General features: G+C 41.5%; 2 protein-coding genes across 2 annotated transcripts; both read left to right on the top strand.

Moving 5' to 3' along the window:
* Positions 1-3,852: 3,852 nt before the first annotated feature.
* LOC140579722 (kelch-like protein 10) lies at positions 3,853-8,937 on the top strand. The gene is made up of 5 exons (XM_072702400.1): positions 3,853-4,914; positions 5,432-5,921; positions 6,214-6,825; positions 7,520-7,669; positions 8,588-8,937. Exons 1-5 carry the CDS (start codon positions 4,736-4,738, stop codon positions 8,891-8,893), a joined length of 1,737 nt encoding a protein of 578 aa, XP_072558501.1. The 5' UTR covers positions 3,853-4,735; the 3' UTR covers positions 8,894-8,937.
* Positions 8,938-10,631: 1,694 nt separating this feature from the next.
* On the top strand, positions 10,632-16,135 carry LOC140579680 (kelch-like protein 10). The gene is made up of 5 exons (XM_072702356.1): positions 10,632-10,971; positions 12,021-12,510; positions 12,803-13,414; positions 14,113-14,262; positions 15,786-16,135. Exons 1-5 carry the CDS (start codon positions 10,793-10,795, stop codon positions 16,089-16,091), a joined length of 1,737 nt encoding a protein of 578 aa, XP_072558457.1. The 5' UTR covers positions 10,632-10,792; the 3' UTR covers positions 16,092-16,135.
* The last annotated feature ends 309 nt before the right edge of the window (positions 16,136-16,444 follow it).

Below are 16,444 nucleotides of genomic sequence, written 5' to 3'. Positions count from 1 at the left end.
GTGATTTGTTTTTAATTGCACTTTATGTGGAATACTGTTTCCCGAGTAGTCAGTTAATGCGTCAATCCGTGCACTATGAAAAACAAAAAGTTAAGGCAACATAAAATTTAAGCCAACTTATTGCACTAGATTTTGAAAACCACCTATTGTTCTGCTGAGTAATTATTTTTCGTTCAGATAATTTATATTTCATCTCCATAGTTGTACATACTTAGATCGAATTGCTAACAAAAAAACTTGTTCAAACCTATTGACTTTTCTTAAGACTTATCTTTCATATGTGTAAAGACTTTAAAATTTCAGTTTAGCATGCTAAGGCTTCACCCATTGCAGTGCCCAGGGGTACAAAAACAGAGCCCAAAGATGTGCTGGTCGGGCTTGAACAGTCAATCTTTGGGTCAGAGGCACAGAGGTTTAACCCACTGAGCTGCCACTTGTGGACACTGCCAAAACTCTGTGAACAGCGTTTTTGTGTTAGGAACTTATTCAGCTTATGTTCCATACACCTGAGCATGTGGCTGTGTGAGCTAAGCCTCTCTACTCATGGTTCAAAGGTCACCTGTTCAAGCCCAGTGTCAGCACATGTGGGCCCCCTTGAGCAAGGCCTGTGACCCCCAGCTCTCTATAGGTGGCACAACTGGTAGCTACACTTCACAGTCAAGTTTGTTTTCATTCCCCACTGGGATCCTCAAAATCTGTCTGCTATTATTTATTACTATCATGTTGTAAATAAACATGCTAAATGACTGTTTTGTTATCTTCATTTATAAATATTAGATGGCACACATTTTTTTGAATTCTTAGCAAAACCCTAAGCCTAACCCTAACCCTAACCTATATAACCTATTTTCACCTATATGAAACATAAATCATCTGAACAAAAGAGAATAAGTTGGCAGAACTTTTGTTGTTTGTAACTCCTAGTATGTAAAACTAATATTCATATTTTTTTATAGATGTGAAAGATTGCCAGTCAAAATTCCACATTCACTGGTTTAGCTAGAACACATTAAACATTTGTGGTAGTCGGTACAAGTAACGACTAAACGGTCAGTTGGCTTTATACACTTAAGGTGAAACCACCACCTACAAATGACACAAAATGTACTCATCCCTGTACTCTGGATCACCCTTACATTTTGATGAGTAGCACAGGGTCCAGTTCTTAGTATTCGTGTGGCTTAGCTTTCGCCTTTGCAAGGTGGAGTTGTACTCTGTTTCTCTTATAGGTACAGCCTTCATCTCTGCAGCATATGACTGCACCTTTCTCCTGTGGCATAAAAGCTTCTTTTGTGAGAGGCCTGATCGTCTGGTTTTCACACTCTCATCCCCCAGGTAGTGAATCAAAAATAAATTTGTCGCCAAATTATCTTCTTCTTGCTGTACTAAACAGTACACATTCTTTTTAAATTCTGATGATCCCTTGTCATATTGAGGTGTCCTAATATGGTAATACCGCTTCATCACTCTTCCACCGTATTTTTTAATGTTGTTATAATTTGACCCTTTCTGTTTCCACAGCATTTGGTCAAAACGAAAATCCATGCTAGATCTTCCTCCCTTCAGACTCCTATATAGGTATACATCACCCCCCTTTGGCTCCAGCGGTGGTTCATTGGAAATGAAACCTTTGTACCTTTCGGCATTAAGAAGAATGGCCTCTATTTCAGCCAGAGCAAACTCGGACTGTTTTCACATGAAAGACATAATTTCTCAGTTCGTCACCACAACTACCACAATTATTGAGAGATTAGCCTTGAGAGTGGCTGTTGAATGACAGTATTTTGAGAATATGTCTGTTATTAAGGACACTATGGTAAAATATTACCCTAGTAGCCTCTTAAAAGGCTGTTGAGAGATGAGCCTTGAAAAAGGCCGTTGCATGACAGATTTTGACGAATTACAAGAATAGAACTATGACAATATTGTAATATTATGGTATATATGTATAATGTTTGAATAAATAAATGTGTGTATATATATAAAATGACTACAATTATTATATTATAATTATTATAACTACTATAAATGGCACCAATAAAATGTAAATCTAAAGTGGTTGTTAAGAGATGAGCCTTGAAAAAGACTGTTGGATTGAAATTGAATTTGCACTACTAATTTGTAAAGAATTTCGGGACGCTGCGAACAAGAGGACTGTGCCTTATCGCTGCTGGCGAAGTCTTAAATAGTTGAGTCCGTTATTTCGCTTAATTTCATTGGCCCGTTTGTGTCCTTTATTTTTTGTGATTGGCCATTTCCTTACTTCACCTAAAATTAAGCATTTTTCCCTACCTGGAAAATATAGGGAAGCAAAGTAAACTTATATTAGAATTTTAATGGTGAAAGTGTTTATGACCAGATATATGTGTGAGAAGTTTGGTGAATTTTCATGGCTGTCTTGGTACTTTAAATCACATTAAGCCTTTTCTTCATAATGGGCGCCAATGGAGGGGAAAACGCGTAACGTAAAATAAATCCATATTCCTTGTATTTCGGTTTTGATATTTTGTCAGGTGAAAGTGTTTATGACCAGATTTGTGTGTGCGAAATATAGTGATTTTTGGTGGTTGTCTTTGTAGTTTAAGTTACATTAAGCCTTTTCTTTATAATCATAATGGGCGTCAATGGAGGGGAAAACGCTTAACGTAAAATAAAGTCCATATTCCTTGTATTTCGGTTTTGATATTTTGTCAGGTGAAAGTGTTTATGACCAGATATATGCGTGAGAAGGTTGGTGATCTTTGGTGGCTTTCTTGGTAGTTTAAATTACATTAAGCCTTCTCCTTATAATAGGCGCCAATGCAGGGAAAACGGTTAACGTAAAATAAAGTCCATATTCCTTGTATTTCGGATTTGATATTTTGTCAGGTGAAAGTGTTTATGACCAGATATATGCGTGAGAAGGTTGGTGATTTTTGGTGGCTTTCTTGGTAGTTTAAATTACATTAAGCCTTTTCCTTATAATGGGCGCTAATGGAGGGGAAAACGCTTAACGTAAAATAGAGTCCATATTCCTTGTATTTCGGTTTTGATATTTTGTCAGGTGAAAGTGTTTATGACCAGCTTTGTGTGTGCGAAATATGGTGATTTTTGGTGACTGTCTTGGTAATTTAAGCCTTTTCCTTATAACAGGCGCCAATTGAGGGAAAACGGTTAACGTAAAATAAAGTCCATATTCCTTGTATTTCGGTTTTGATATTTTGTGAGGTGAAAGTGTTTATGACCAGATATATGTGTGAGAAGGTTGGTGATTTTTGGTGGCTTTCTTGGTAGTTTAAATTACATTATGCCTTTTCCTTATAATGGGCGCTAATGGAGGGGGAAACGCTTAACGTAAAATAGAGTCCATATTCCTTGTATTTCGGTTTTTATATTTTGTCAGTTGAAAGTGTTTATGACCAGATTTGTTTGTGCGAAATATAGTGATTTTTGGTGGCTGTCTTGGTAGTTTAAGTTACATTAAGCCTTTTCTTTATAATGATCGCGTCAATGGAGGGGAAAACGGTTAACTTAAAATAAAGTCCATATTCCTTGTATTTCGGTTTTGATATTTTGTCAGGTGAAAGTGTTTATGACCAGATTTGTGTTGGTAGTTTAAATTACATTAAGCTTTTTCTTTATAATGGGAGTCAATGGAGGGGAAAACGCTTAACGTAGTATAAAGTCCATATTCTTAGCATTTAGGTTTAGATTCTTTGTCAGGTGAAAGTCTTTATGACCCGATGTGGGTAACACTTTATAATACTGTTCCGTAGTTAACAGGTAAATATGCAGGAAGTAAGCAGCAACAAAGGAGTAATGCTTCATTAACACCTAAATTGGTACTATTAACTACTAAGGAATTATGGTTAATTACTCAATAGGTAATAGTGAACTAATTCTAATGAAGCACTACTCCTTTGCTGCTGCTTACTTCTTGCATATTTACCTGTTAACTACGGAACAGTATTATAAAGTGTTACCCCGGATGTGTGTGTGCGAAATTTGGTGATTATTGGTCGTTATTTTGGTACATTAAACCACATTAAGCTTTTTCACATTAAGCGTTTTAGAATGTACCCGGATAAGGGAGGTTTGACTGTATCAGTGTGGTTTTTAAATTCTTTATAGAACTGTAGTTTTATTGCGTATACATTACCTGCAGTGGCATAAAACGCATCTTTAATAGCCTGCACTCACAGGTGTTCGGGAAAAACAATTTCGAATTGCCCCGCAAACTGTACTCTTTGATATATTATCCGCATCGCCTGCAGTATAAAAAAAAAATGCCGCTTGCAAAATATCTCAAGGCAATGCACATTGTCTGTGTGGCTGCGAGAGCCCGACTTCGCTTATTTGGACTTCTACTATTCGGAGCCAATAAACGTTTAAGATATGATATTCCATCTCGGCCGAAGCAGTATCGTTCGAAAAGAATATCATCCGGCAACATTAATAAAGGATCTTGCCGATCGCGCAGAAAGAAGAGTTTCCAAAAACCGACAGATTCAGGATCATGCCAAATCGTCAACAATTACATCAGGCTAAATTTACGAGTAATCCACGTACGAAAAATACCCCCCCCCCCCACCACAACAAACACACACACGCACACACACACGTAGATTTGAAAGTAAACAAAACTAAATACTGAACATTTTGACGTAAAAACGGAGTCGTTGCGTATTTAGAACGTATAGTCATCATACGTATATAAGTCAGTTGCTGGTCATTTCGAGGGAAATAAGCAAGAGAAATGGAAGAGACATTGGCTTTTGGGAAAATGATGAGACACAACATGGAGAGAAAGAAGTCTTTCCAAAAATTCAACGAGCTGCGGCTGGCCGGAAAGCTCTGTGACGTGGTCCTTGTCGCGGACAACGTAAAATTCGAAGCCCACAGAGTAGTTCTGTGTGGCTGCAGCACCTATTTCCAGTAAGTAGCTGTGACCCATATATGCTGATGATGTCAAAACAACAAGGTGTCAGATTTTTCTCTCTTTTTCCGGTGACTTCTACCTGGCAATGAGCTTCTGTGATAACAGAAAGTTTTTAAATGCATTATTGTGTTATGTTAGTGTAGGTCAGGGCTAATAAGAAATATTTCTGAGCCACCTTACATTCTGACATATAGTAATAATAGTAACAATAACTGTATGATATACATAGGGGACCATGTCAATTAGAGGCAAAAAAAATATTCCAGTGGACCTGCCCTCCAGTCCAAGTGAAAAATATTTAGGGGGAGCCACTGCTGGAAAAATACGATTAAAGGCCTTCCTGACCAGATGCCTAGTTTTTAAGTACCTATGTGATCATCTGTGGCAGGGGTTTTTTAGCTCTCGCCAATATTCATTTTGGGGTCCCTGGTTCAAAAGTTAGAAAACCCCTTATTTAACTTTGCCTGCAAAACCCATATTTGTTAAATGAGTCACATCTGGATTGTTTTTCAGGGCTCTGTTCACCAGTGACTGGAATGATTCAGGAAATCGGGAATACCAATTCCCAGGCATTTTCCCAGAAACACTGAGGCAGATCATCGAGTACGCCTACACGCACTCTGTGCTTGTCACGGCTGACAATGTGGAGGACCTCCTGTTAGCCGCTGACCAGCTAAACATCCTGGGCATTGTACAGCGATGCTGCGATTTTCTGCATGACCAGCTCTGCCCCCAGAACTGCATTGGCATTTTTCAAATCGCAGACGTCTACTGCCTCAATGAGCTGCGCCAGTCTGCCTTCCATTCAATCCTGAGGAACTTCAAGGAGGTTGCCACCACCTCAGTGGAGTTCCCAGAGCTCACCTTGCAAGAGCTGTGTGACATCATTGAGAAGGATGAGCTGAATGTCACACAGGAGGATGTGGTGTTTGACGCCATCCTCCGATGGATCAAGCACGAGCCTGTCAGCAGAGAGGCCCATATTTCAGTCCTGTTACCAAAGGTGACTATAATTATCCAACATTCTTGCTGACGTGGACATAACAATAGAATACTCTTTCAGTGAAGTCCTTATTATAGTAGCTAGAGACTGAACCTCCATTTCCATGTCCCATAAGTCTACAACCTGGGCTTCTAAGTCATAAAACCAGCAGTAGAGTCTAACAAACAAATAAATGGAAAACAACACACTCAAATGTCTTACATTAAACAAGTGTTAGCTGTCACATCTCCAGAGATACACAGAAAGCACTAAGGAACTCATGGGAATTCCCTCATTCTTGTTTCCTGTGTAGGTCCGGATGGCTCGCATGGATCCGGAATATTTCATGAAGATCGTAAAAAACAACGATCTAGTGAAGACCAATGCGGCATGCAGGCCCATTGTCAATGACGTCTTGAAGGTCATGTATGACCTCGACGTTGAAAGTCCAAGCTCTGACTTTGAAAACCCTCTGATCCGCCCACGCCTGCCATCTGACATCTTGCTGGCTGTTGGGGGCTGGAATATGCGTACAAACAATTGGATCGACGCGTACGACACACAGGCCGACCGCTGGGTGGATGTTACGCAAGAGGAGCAGAGCTACCTAGCCGGCCATGGCACCGTGTATGTCGATGGATTTGTGTACTGTATTGGGGGGTTTGATGGCCAAAACGTCACCAATGCCGTGCGCAGATTCAACCCCATGACATGGACATGGCAGGAGATGGCTCCAATGCACTGGCACCGCTGTAATGCTAGCGTAGCCGTGCTTGATGGCTTTATCTATGCCATGGGTGGCCATTTTGGTTTCAGGCCCCTCAACAAAGTTGAGCGGTATAATCCAGAAACCAACGAATGGACCCTGATCGAGCCCATGAATGAGTGGCGGAACAAGGCCAGTGCCACCACCCTGAATGGCAAGGTAGGTTGATGGGAGGCCGTCTGACTGTGTTTACCCTCATTTTCCCCTTGAAATTGAGTATTTTGCACAGTCACGAGCTCTCTTTCTCTTCAGATTGCTGATTTTAATCCATAATTATTAAGTTAAATTTAAGTGTTTGGATAAATGCATTATTGGTCTGCATTAGTGGCACATTGGGTAGTGCTGTGGTGTCATAGTCCAAGACCTGTGAAATAGAGAGAGGGCAATTTCAGGTCCAGAAAGTAAAAATCCAGACCATGATTTACTTTCAACCAACCAGTTGAGTATAAAGAGTCACAGTCACAGAGTACTCAACTGGTTGGTTGAAACAAAATCTTTGGAGTTTTACTTTCTGGACCTGAAATGACCACCTCTGGTGAAATAGATGAAATGGTGTTCCCACGCCAGGTTTCCCTTATTCCGTTCCTAAGGGGCCAGAATCAAAAACAGTTTGCAGATTTCCCTTTTCAAACACCCATACTACACCTGAAAATTAGCTGATTATGGTGTGTTTGAGAAGGGAAATCTGCAAACTGCGTTGGACTCTGGCCACCAGGACCTGAACTGAGGAACCCTGTCATACACTATCCATATCACATGTTTTTATTTTTGAGTCACAGCGAACTTTATTTGTAACCTCCAACCCCAATTATATACAGCATAACGGTCTTCACAGTTAAACTGGTTTTCATAGATATACATCTGTGGGGGTCAGAATGGAACGGAGACCCTTTTCACAGCAGAGTGCTATGATCCACTCACTGAGCAATGGACCATGATCGCTCCAATGAGTACCCCCCGACGTAGCCTCGGAGTCACTGCATGTCATGGGAAGATCTATGCGGTGAGTGATTCCTTTCTGTGTCAAATCTCACATTTTACCTGTGAGACTTTGTCTTTTTTTGTCTTTGCTGCTGTGTCTTTGATTGTGATGCATTTAGACCAAACAAAACAGTTCAATTCCAGAAATAGCTGCTTCAAAGGCTTATCTTAATACACATAAAAACGTATATGCTACCCTGCATTCATTTCTCGGTTATAAATGAATCTGCTGGGGGAGATGGGCACTACTAGAGATGGGCGATCCACGTTTTTTCAGTTCCGATCCGATTCCGATACACAACTGCCGATACCGATACAGATTCCGATACAAGAGCTCTTTTTACTTTGTTATACTTTATATATTATTTTTTTTAAGCTAGTAAATACAGATGGAAAAAATGTATGACAAAAAATATTTAATTAGGCTACTTCAAACATACATAACTTACTGTTCCACCTCATTTGTTTTAAGCGTTGAGGCATATTGAGGCATTTGCAGTTCAATATGAATATCTTCAAAGCAAAAACACACAAGTGGCGAATGCTTAACATTTTAACAGTTTTTCTCCCATTGGCACCAGCGCAGTTACACTTTTGATTGTTTTTTCAGTGTCTGATTAGCTACAAGTGTTCTTTTTAAGTAACAACAACAACAAAAAGCTAAATATATTAGCATAAGGAGTCTTTTTTGATGGCTCTCAGTTTTCACCGAATTGTACAAGTTTTCTGTTGCCCAAATCCATGTTTTCATTGCAGATGGGTTGACATGTATGTTGAACACATATGAGATATAAGCTTGTGTCATTTATAGATAATGGGAGGTTCTAAGGAGCCCGATTTCTTAGGACAAAAATTCCTTAAGAATTCATGACTTTGGGAAAGTTGATGTTTGCCCATCCCTTTGGTATCTGAGTGTTCACTTACCTATGGAATCTCCCAGGTGGGCGGTATCAACAGGCCTGATCACCTGCAGACCATGGAGGCCTATGACCCTACAACAAACCGCTGGCATGCTGTGGCCCCCATGTCCACACCGCGCAGTGATTTTGGCATCGCAGTGGTGGATAACCTCCTGTTTGTGATGGGTGGCAGCGACGAGTTTAGGATCACGAACAAGGTGGAGTGTTTTGATCCGGAGACAGGCAGCTGGTACCGTGCGCAGGACATGAGCAGACCCAAAAAACACTTCAGCTGCTGTGTAGTGCCTGCGCACCCCAACATCATAAAGTACGCTGCACCTCGTTAATCCCTGATGGCCACCCAGGAGGAAATAAACCCATTTGCCCCCAACAGTCTGTATGTAGCCTCATTGACACCCCCACCCCGAATTCTTTCCCTATAATGGTTAAATCAATGACATACGCACATACTGGTGCATGCAGGCATTTTATAGAACACAAACAATTAAAACGGTGTGATGCTACAATCTGGGAAGGCGGGATCCTGCACCTGATGAGCGAAAATCAAATTTACGGTTAGATTATTTTATATTTTAGGCTCTAACCAGTTTGATTGTGAAGCTTTTCTGCAGTGGTATATTTACAAAGAACAGCATATTCTCTCATACCGCAGTCAAGCAGTTTCTGCACAGAGGGAATAACCTCAAACCATCGATGTAACCCAGTCAAGTGTTCGATCGGGGCCTGGTAACCTCGCGCTTAATCAGCCTCTTATGGGATTGTTCTGGAAACACGCCTTGAAAAGTAAACATGTTGTAAGGTATACCTCTCAAGTCTTTGCAAGACGCTAAGAGGCACCGTTACCAGCAAACCCAGCCCAGAATTCAATAGATTGTAATGTAACAGCAATTTCCTTTTTTTAACCGGTCCAGTCGTCGTCCCCAGATTCCCCACAAAAACCCACACAGAACATACATAACTTACTGTTCCACCTCATTTGTTTTAAGCGTTTTTGAGGCATTTGCAGTTCAATATGAATATCTTCAAAGCAAAAACACACAAGTGGCGAATGCTTAAAAATACAGTCACTCCTGAGTCCTTTTGCACCGGGTGTATTTTTTCTGTGTCCATGGCTTGTCAATAAAACCAGAAAAATATATATAAAAAATACTCCTTTGTCCACGTGTATTCCCTTGTCCATCAAACCCTGTCCTTCCCTTACTCCACGTCACCTTTCACACTGTTACACCCCAACCCTAGACTGGTGCTCGTAACAACAGCTGCTGGTTGTGTAAAATTAATTTGCCCACGAGCGTGCCTAGAGCTGCCCGGTACAGGGAGGTGCCCGTATATTGGAGGTCCGGATAAGGGAGGTTTGACTGTATTAGTGTGGTTTTTAAATTCTTTATAGAACTGTAGTTTTATTGCGTATACATTACCTGCAGTGGCATAAAACGCATCTTTAATAGCCTGCACTCACAGGTGTTCGGGAAAAACAATTGCGAATTGCCCGGCAAACTGTACTCTTTGATATATTATCCGCAACGCCTGCAGTATTATAGTATACCAAAAAAAATGCCGCCTGTAAAATATCTCAAGGCGATGCACATTGTCTGTGTGGCTGCGAGAGCCCGACTTCGCCTAGTTGGACTTCTATTATTCGGAGCTAATAAACGTTTAAGATATGATATTCCATCTCAGCCGAAGCAGTATCTTTCGAAAAGAATATCATCCGGCAACATTAATAAAGGATCTTGCCGATCGCGCAGAAAACCCTCTCAATTTGAAATTCCCTTCTTATTATTAGTGCACCGATTGCAATTGGTCGCACATCCATGAATGGCGAGGCCATGACTGAACGGATTTCCATGCACGGACACTGATTACGTGTGTGAGCTAATCATTGTTTACACAGAACAAACCTGCTCCGAGCAGGTTTGAGGATTTGGATGTGTTGCTATGACAACACATCCAGCAAGAGTTTCCAAAAACCGACAGAATCAGGATCATGCCAAATCGTCAACAATTACATCAGGCTAAATTTACGAGTAATCCACGTACGAAAAATACCCCCCCCCCACCACAACAAACACACACACGCACACACACACGTAGATTTGAAAGTAAACAAAACTAAATACTGAACATTTTGACGTAAAAACGGAGTCGTTGCGTATTTAGAACGTATAGTCATCATACGTATATAAGTCAGTTGCTGGTCATTTCGAGGGAAATAAGCAAGAGAAATGGAAGAGACATTGGCTTTTGGGAAAATGATGAGACACAACATGGAGAGAAAGAAGTCTTTCCAAAAATTCAACGAGCTGCGGCTGGCCGGAAAGCTCTGTGACGTGGTCCTTGTCGCGGACAACGTAAAATTCGAAGCCCACAGAGTAGTTCTGTGTGGCTGCAGCACCTATTTCGAGTAAGTAGCTGTGACCCATATATGCTGATGATGTCAAAACAACAAGGTGTCCGATTTTTCTCTCTTTTTCCGGTGACTTCTACCTGGCAATGAGCTTCTGTTATAACAGAAAGTTTTTAAATGCATTATTGTGTTATGTTAGTGTAGGTCAGGGCTAATAAGAAATATTTCTGAGCCACCTTACATTCTGACATATAGTAATAATAGTAACAATAACTGTATGATATACATAGGGGACCATGTCAATTAGAGGGTAAAAAAATATTCCAGTGGACCTGCCCTCCAGTCCAAGTGAAAAATATTTAGGGGGAGCCACTGCTGGAAAAATACGATTAAAGCCCTTCCTGACCAGATGCCTAGTTTTTAAGTACCTATGTGATCATCTGTGGCAGGGGGTTTTTAGCTCTCGCCAATATTCATTTTGGGGTCCCTGGTTCAAAAGTTAGAAAAGCCCTTATTTAACTTTGTCTGCAAAACCCATATTTGTTAACACTAGAAAGACTGACTGGGTCAATTGACCCAAATCAAACAAAATCACTGCTATTTCTCATTGAAGTTCTTGCTACAAAAATCTGAAAAAAGTTAGCTTCAGTTAGCTTTCGTTTGACAGCTCATGCACATTTTGGCCAAGCATTTGCCGCAAACAGGACGCTTGCACGTGTCACAGGTAGTGACAGTTTTGTTGCGTTTACAAGCGACCGTGACTTGACAGCTGACTCTTCTCTCAAGTTGCCCTGTCGGTGATGGTGTTATGACTATTATGTTATTGTTATTATGACTTGGTTATCTAATTCATTTGCATGACATTACGTCAATTGACCCAGTCAGTCTTTCTAGGTATATACTGCTGTAAAATACTAATTTCACCAGCAACTTCATTTGTGTTACCATGTTCTGTTCAAGAATGATAAAAAAATAAAAGTCAGATTTTTTCAGATTTTTGTAGCAAGAACTTCAATGAGAAATAGCAGTGATTTTGTTTGATTTGGGTCAATTGACCCAGTCAGTCTTTCTAGTGTTAAATGAGTCACATCTGGATTGTTTTTCAGGGCTCTGTTCACCAGTGACTGGAATGATTCAGAAAATGGGGAATACCAATTCCCAGGCATTTTCCCAGAAACACTGAGGCAGATCATCGAGTACGCCTATACGTACTCTGTGCTTGTCACGGCTGACAATGTGGAGAACCTCCTGTTAGCCGCTGACCAGCTAAACATCCTGGGCATGGTACAGCGCTGCTGTGATTTTCTGCATGACCAGCTCTGCCCCCAGAACTGCATTGGCATTTTTCAAATCGCAGACATCTACTGCCTCAATGAGCTGCGCCAGTCTGCCTTCCATTCAATCCTGAGGAACTTCAAGGAGGTTGCCACCACTTCAGTGGAGTTCCCGGAGCTCACCTTGCAACAGCTGTGTGACATCATTGAGAAGGATGAGCTGAATGTCACACAGGAGGATGTGGTGTTTGACGCCATCCTCCGATGGATCAAGCACGAGCCTGTCAGCCGAGAGGCCCATATTTCAGTCCTGTTACCAAAGGTGACTATAATTATCCAACATTCTTGCTGACGTGGACATAACAATAGAATACTCTTTCAGTGAAGTCCTTATTATAGTAGCTAGAGACTGAACCTCCATTTCCATGTCCCATAAGTCTACAACCTCAGCTTCTAAGTCATAAAACCAGCAGTAGAGTCTAACAAACAAATAAATGGAAAACAACACACTCAAATGTCTTACATTAAACAAGTGTTAGCTGTCACATCTCCAGAGATGCACAGAAAGCACTAAGGAACTCATGGGAATTCCCTCATTCTTGTTTCCTGTGTAGGTCCGGATGGCTCGCATGGATCCGGAATATTTCATGAAGATCGTCAAAAACAATGATCTAGTGAAGACCAATGCGGCGTGCAGGCCCATTGTCAATGACGTCTTGAAGGTCATGTATGACCTCGACGTTGAAAGTCCAAGCTCTGACTTTGATAACCCTCTGATCCGCTCACGCCTGCCATCTGACATCTTGCTGGCTGTTGGGGGCTGGAATTTCCGTACAAAGAACTGGATCGACGCGTACGACACACAGGCCGACCGCTGGGTGGATATTACGCAAGAGGAGCAGAGCTACCTAGCCGGACATGGCACCGTGTACTGCGATGGATTTGTGTACTGTATTGGGGGGGTTGATGGCCAAAACTTCACCAATACCGTGCGCAGATTCAACCCCATGACACGGACATGGCAGGAGATGGCCCCAATGCACTGGCACCGCTGTAATGTTAGCGTAGCCGTGCTTGATGGCTTTATCTACGCCATGGGTGGCCATATTGGTTTCAGGCCCCTCAACAAAGTTGAGCGGTATAATCCAAAAACCAACGAATGGACCCTGATCGAGCCCATGAATGAGTGGCGGAACAAGGCCAGTGCCACCACCCTGAATGGCAAGGTAGGTTAATGGGAGGCTGTCTGACTGTGTTTACCCTCATTTTCCCCTTGAAATTGAGTATTTTGCACAGTCACGAGCTCTCTTTCTCTTCAGATTGCTGATTTTAATCCATAATTATTAAGTTAAATTTAAGTGTTTGGATAAATGCATTATTGGTCAGCATTAGTGGCACATTGGGTAGTGCTGTGGTGTCATAGACCAAGACCTGTGAAATAGAGAGAGGGCAATTTCAGGTCCAGAAAGTAAAAATCCAGACCATGATTTACTTTCAACCAACCAGTTGAGTATAAAGAGTCACAGTCACAGAGTACTCAACTGGTTGGTTGAAACAAAATCTCGGTCTGGAGTTTTACTTTCTGGACCTGAAATTGCCACCTCTGGTGAAATAGATGAAATGGTGTTCCCACGCCAGGTTTCCCTTATTCCGTTCCTAAGGGGCCAGAATCAAAAACAGTTTGCAGATTTCCCTTTTCAAACACCCATACTACACCTGAAAATTAGCTGATTATGGTGTGTTTGAGAAGGGAAATCTGCAAACTGCGTTGGACTCTGGCCACCAGGACCTGAACTGGGGAACCCTGTCATACACTATCCATATCACATGTTTTTATTTTTGAGTCACAGCGAACTTTATTTGTAACCTCCAACCCCAATTATATACAGCATAACGGTCTTCACAGTTAAACTGGTTTTCATAGATATACGTCTGTGGGGGTCACAACGGAACGGAGACCCTTTTCTCAGCAGAGTGCTATGATCCACTCACTGAGGAATGGACCATGATCGCTCCAATGAGCACTCCCCGTCATAGCCTTGGAGTCACTGCATATCATGGGAAGATCTATGCGGTGAGTGATTCCTTTCTGTGTCAAATCTCACATTTTACCTGTGAGACTTTGTCTTTTTTTGTCTTTGCTGCTGTGTCTTTGATTGTGATGCATTTAGACCAAACAAAACAGTTCAATTCCAGAAATAGCTGCTTCAAAGGCTTATCTTAATACACATAAAAACGTATATGCTACCCTGCATTCATTTCTGGGTTATAAATGAATCTACTGGGGGAGATGGGCACTACTAGAGATGGGCGATCCACGTTTTTTCAGTTCCGATCCGATTCCGATACACAACTGCCGATACCGATACAGATTCCGATACAAGAGCTCTTTTTACTTTGTTATACTTTACATATTATTTTTTTTTAAGCTAGTAAATACAGATGGAAAAAATGTATGACAAAAAATATTTAATTAGGCTACTACAAACATACATAACGTACTGTTCCACCTGATTTGTTTTAAGCGTTTTTGATGCATTTGCAGTTCAATATGAATATCTTCAAAGCAAATATACACAAGTGGCGAATGCTTAAAATTTTAACAGTTTTTCTCCCATTGGCATCAGCGCAGTTACACTTTTGTTGCGATGGCAGCCCCTCTTGTATCACAAGTAACGAGTTCGCAAAACAGTCCAATTAAGTTAGCGACTCCCAAATCATCCATTGCTTTGTTTTGTCTCGCAGTTGCGTGCGCTTTGTTAAATGGGATTTTCCATTAAACGCTATTCCCACCTCAAAACCTTATTTTACATAGATTGCAAAACGCTGTGCTTCCGGTTTCTGTTAAAAGCCTAAAATACTCCCAGATCGTCACGTCTTATTACGCTTCTCGTACTGCGAAGGGCATGCGCATGACGTCACAGCAGGCGGAAGTCACTGTACTCACACCCACTGAGTAGCAAAAAAGACTTAGGGGCAGTGATAGCGTTCGATTTGAATTCCGCAAAAACACACATGTAAAATGGGAAAGAGCTGTCGTGCGATTGATTGCCAAAAACTAAATAAGTAAGTATAGGACGTGGATCGGTCACGCATGGCCGATTCCCGATCCGTCAAATAGGTCTGGATCGGCGCCGATACCGATCCGAATATCGGTATCGGTGCATCTCTAGTCTCTACTGCTAGCTGGGGTTGTAAAGTTTAGATTTTTTTTATTAATTATTTTCTCTAGTTCTAGACATAATTGGTCAGATTGTTTTTTCAGTGTCTGATTAGCTACAAGTGTTCTTTTTAAGTAATAACAACAATAAAAAAAGAAAAATATATTAGCATAAGGAGTCTTTTTTGATGGCTCTCAGTTTTCACCGAATTGTACAAGTTTTCTGTTGCCCAAATCCATGTTTTCATTGCAGATGGTTTGACATGTATGTTGAACACATATGAGATATAAGCTTGTGTCATTTATAGATAATGGGAGGTTCTAAGGAGCCCGATTTCTTAGGACAAAAATTCCTTAAGAATTCATGACTTTGGGAAAGTTGATGTTTGCCCATCCCTTTGGTGTCTGAGTGTTCACTTACCTATGGAATCTCCCAGGTGGGCGGTATCAACAGGCTTGAGCACCTGCAGACCATGGAGGCCTATGACGCTACAACAAACCGCTGGCATGCTGTGGCCCCCATGTCCACACCGCGCAGTGATTTTGGCATCGCAGTGGTGGATAACCTCCTGTTTGTGATGGGTGGCAGCGACGGGTTTAGGATCACGAACAAGGTGGAGTGTTTTGATCCGAAGACAGGCAGCTGGTACCGTGCGCAGGACATGAGCAGACCCAAAAAACACTTCAGCTGCTGTGTAGTGCCTGCGCACCCCAACGTCATAAAGTACGCTGCACCTCGTTAATCCCTGATGGCCACCCAGGAGGAAATAAACGCATTTGCCCCCAACAGTCTGTATGTAACCTCATTGACACCCCCACCCCGAATTCTTTCCCTTTAACATACAGTGCAGAAAGTCTTGCTTAATTTTGTAAGAATGTTGTAAGCCACTCAGTGGAAACATCAAGCATGTTCAATCTAACACTGATGTGCAGCCGTGTCTCTATGGCGTGTATATGTGTGGGTGCTTTGTGTTGTATCTGCCTAAAATGTCACATTGCACACGTGTTGTCATGCTCATGGAGCTGCTCAGCTTGTTGACTTTGTACAGCGGTGCTTTCTGCCTTTTAACGAAGTGCCTGCAGTTGCACACACTCG

Source organism: Paramormyrops kingsleyae, chromosome 18, assembly GCF_048594095.1.
Source record: "Paramormyrops kingsleyae isolate MSU_618 chromosome 18, PKINGS_0.4, whole genome shotgun sequence".
NCBI classification, from domain to species: Eukaryota; Metazoa; Chordata; class Actinopteri; order Osteoglossiformes; family Mormyridae; genus Paramormyrops; species Paramormyrops kingsleyae.
The sequence above is the reverse complement of the archived record's forward strand: the minus strand, read 5'-3'. Positions and strand labels throughout refer to the sequence as shown.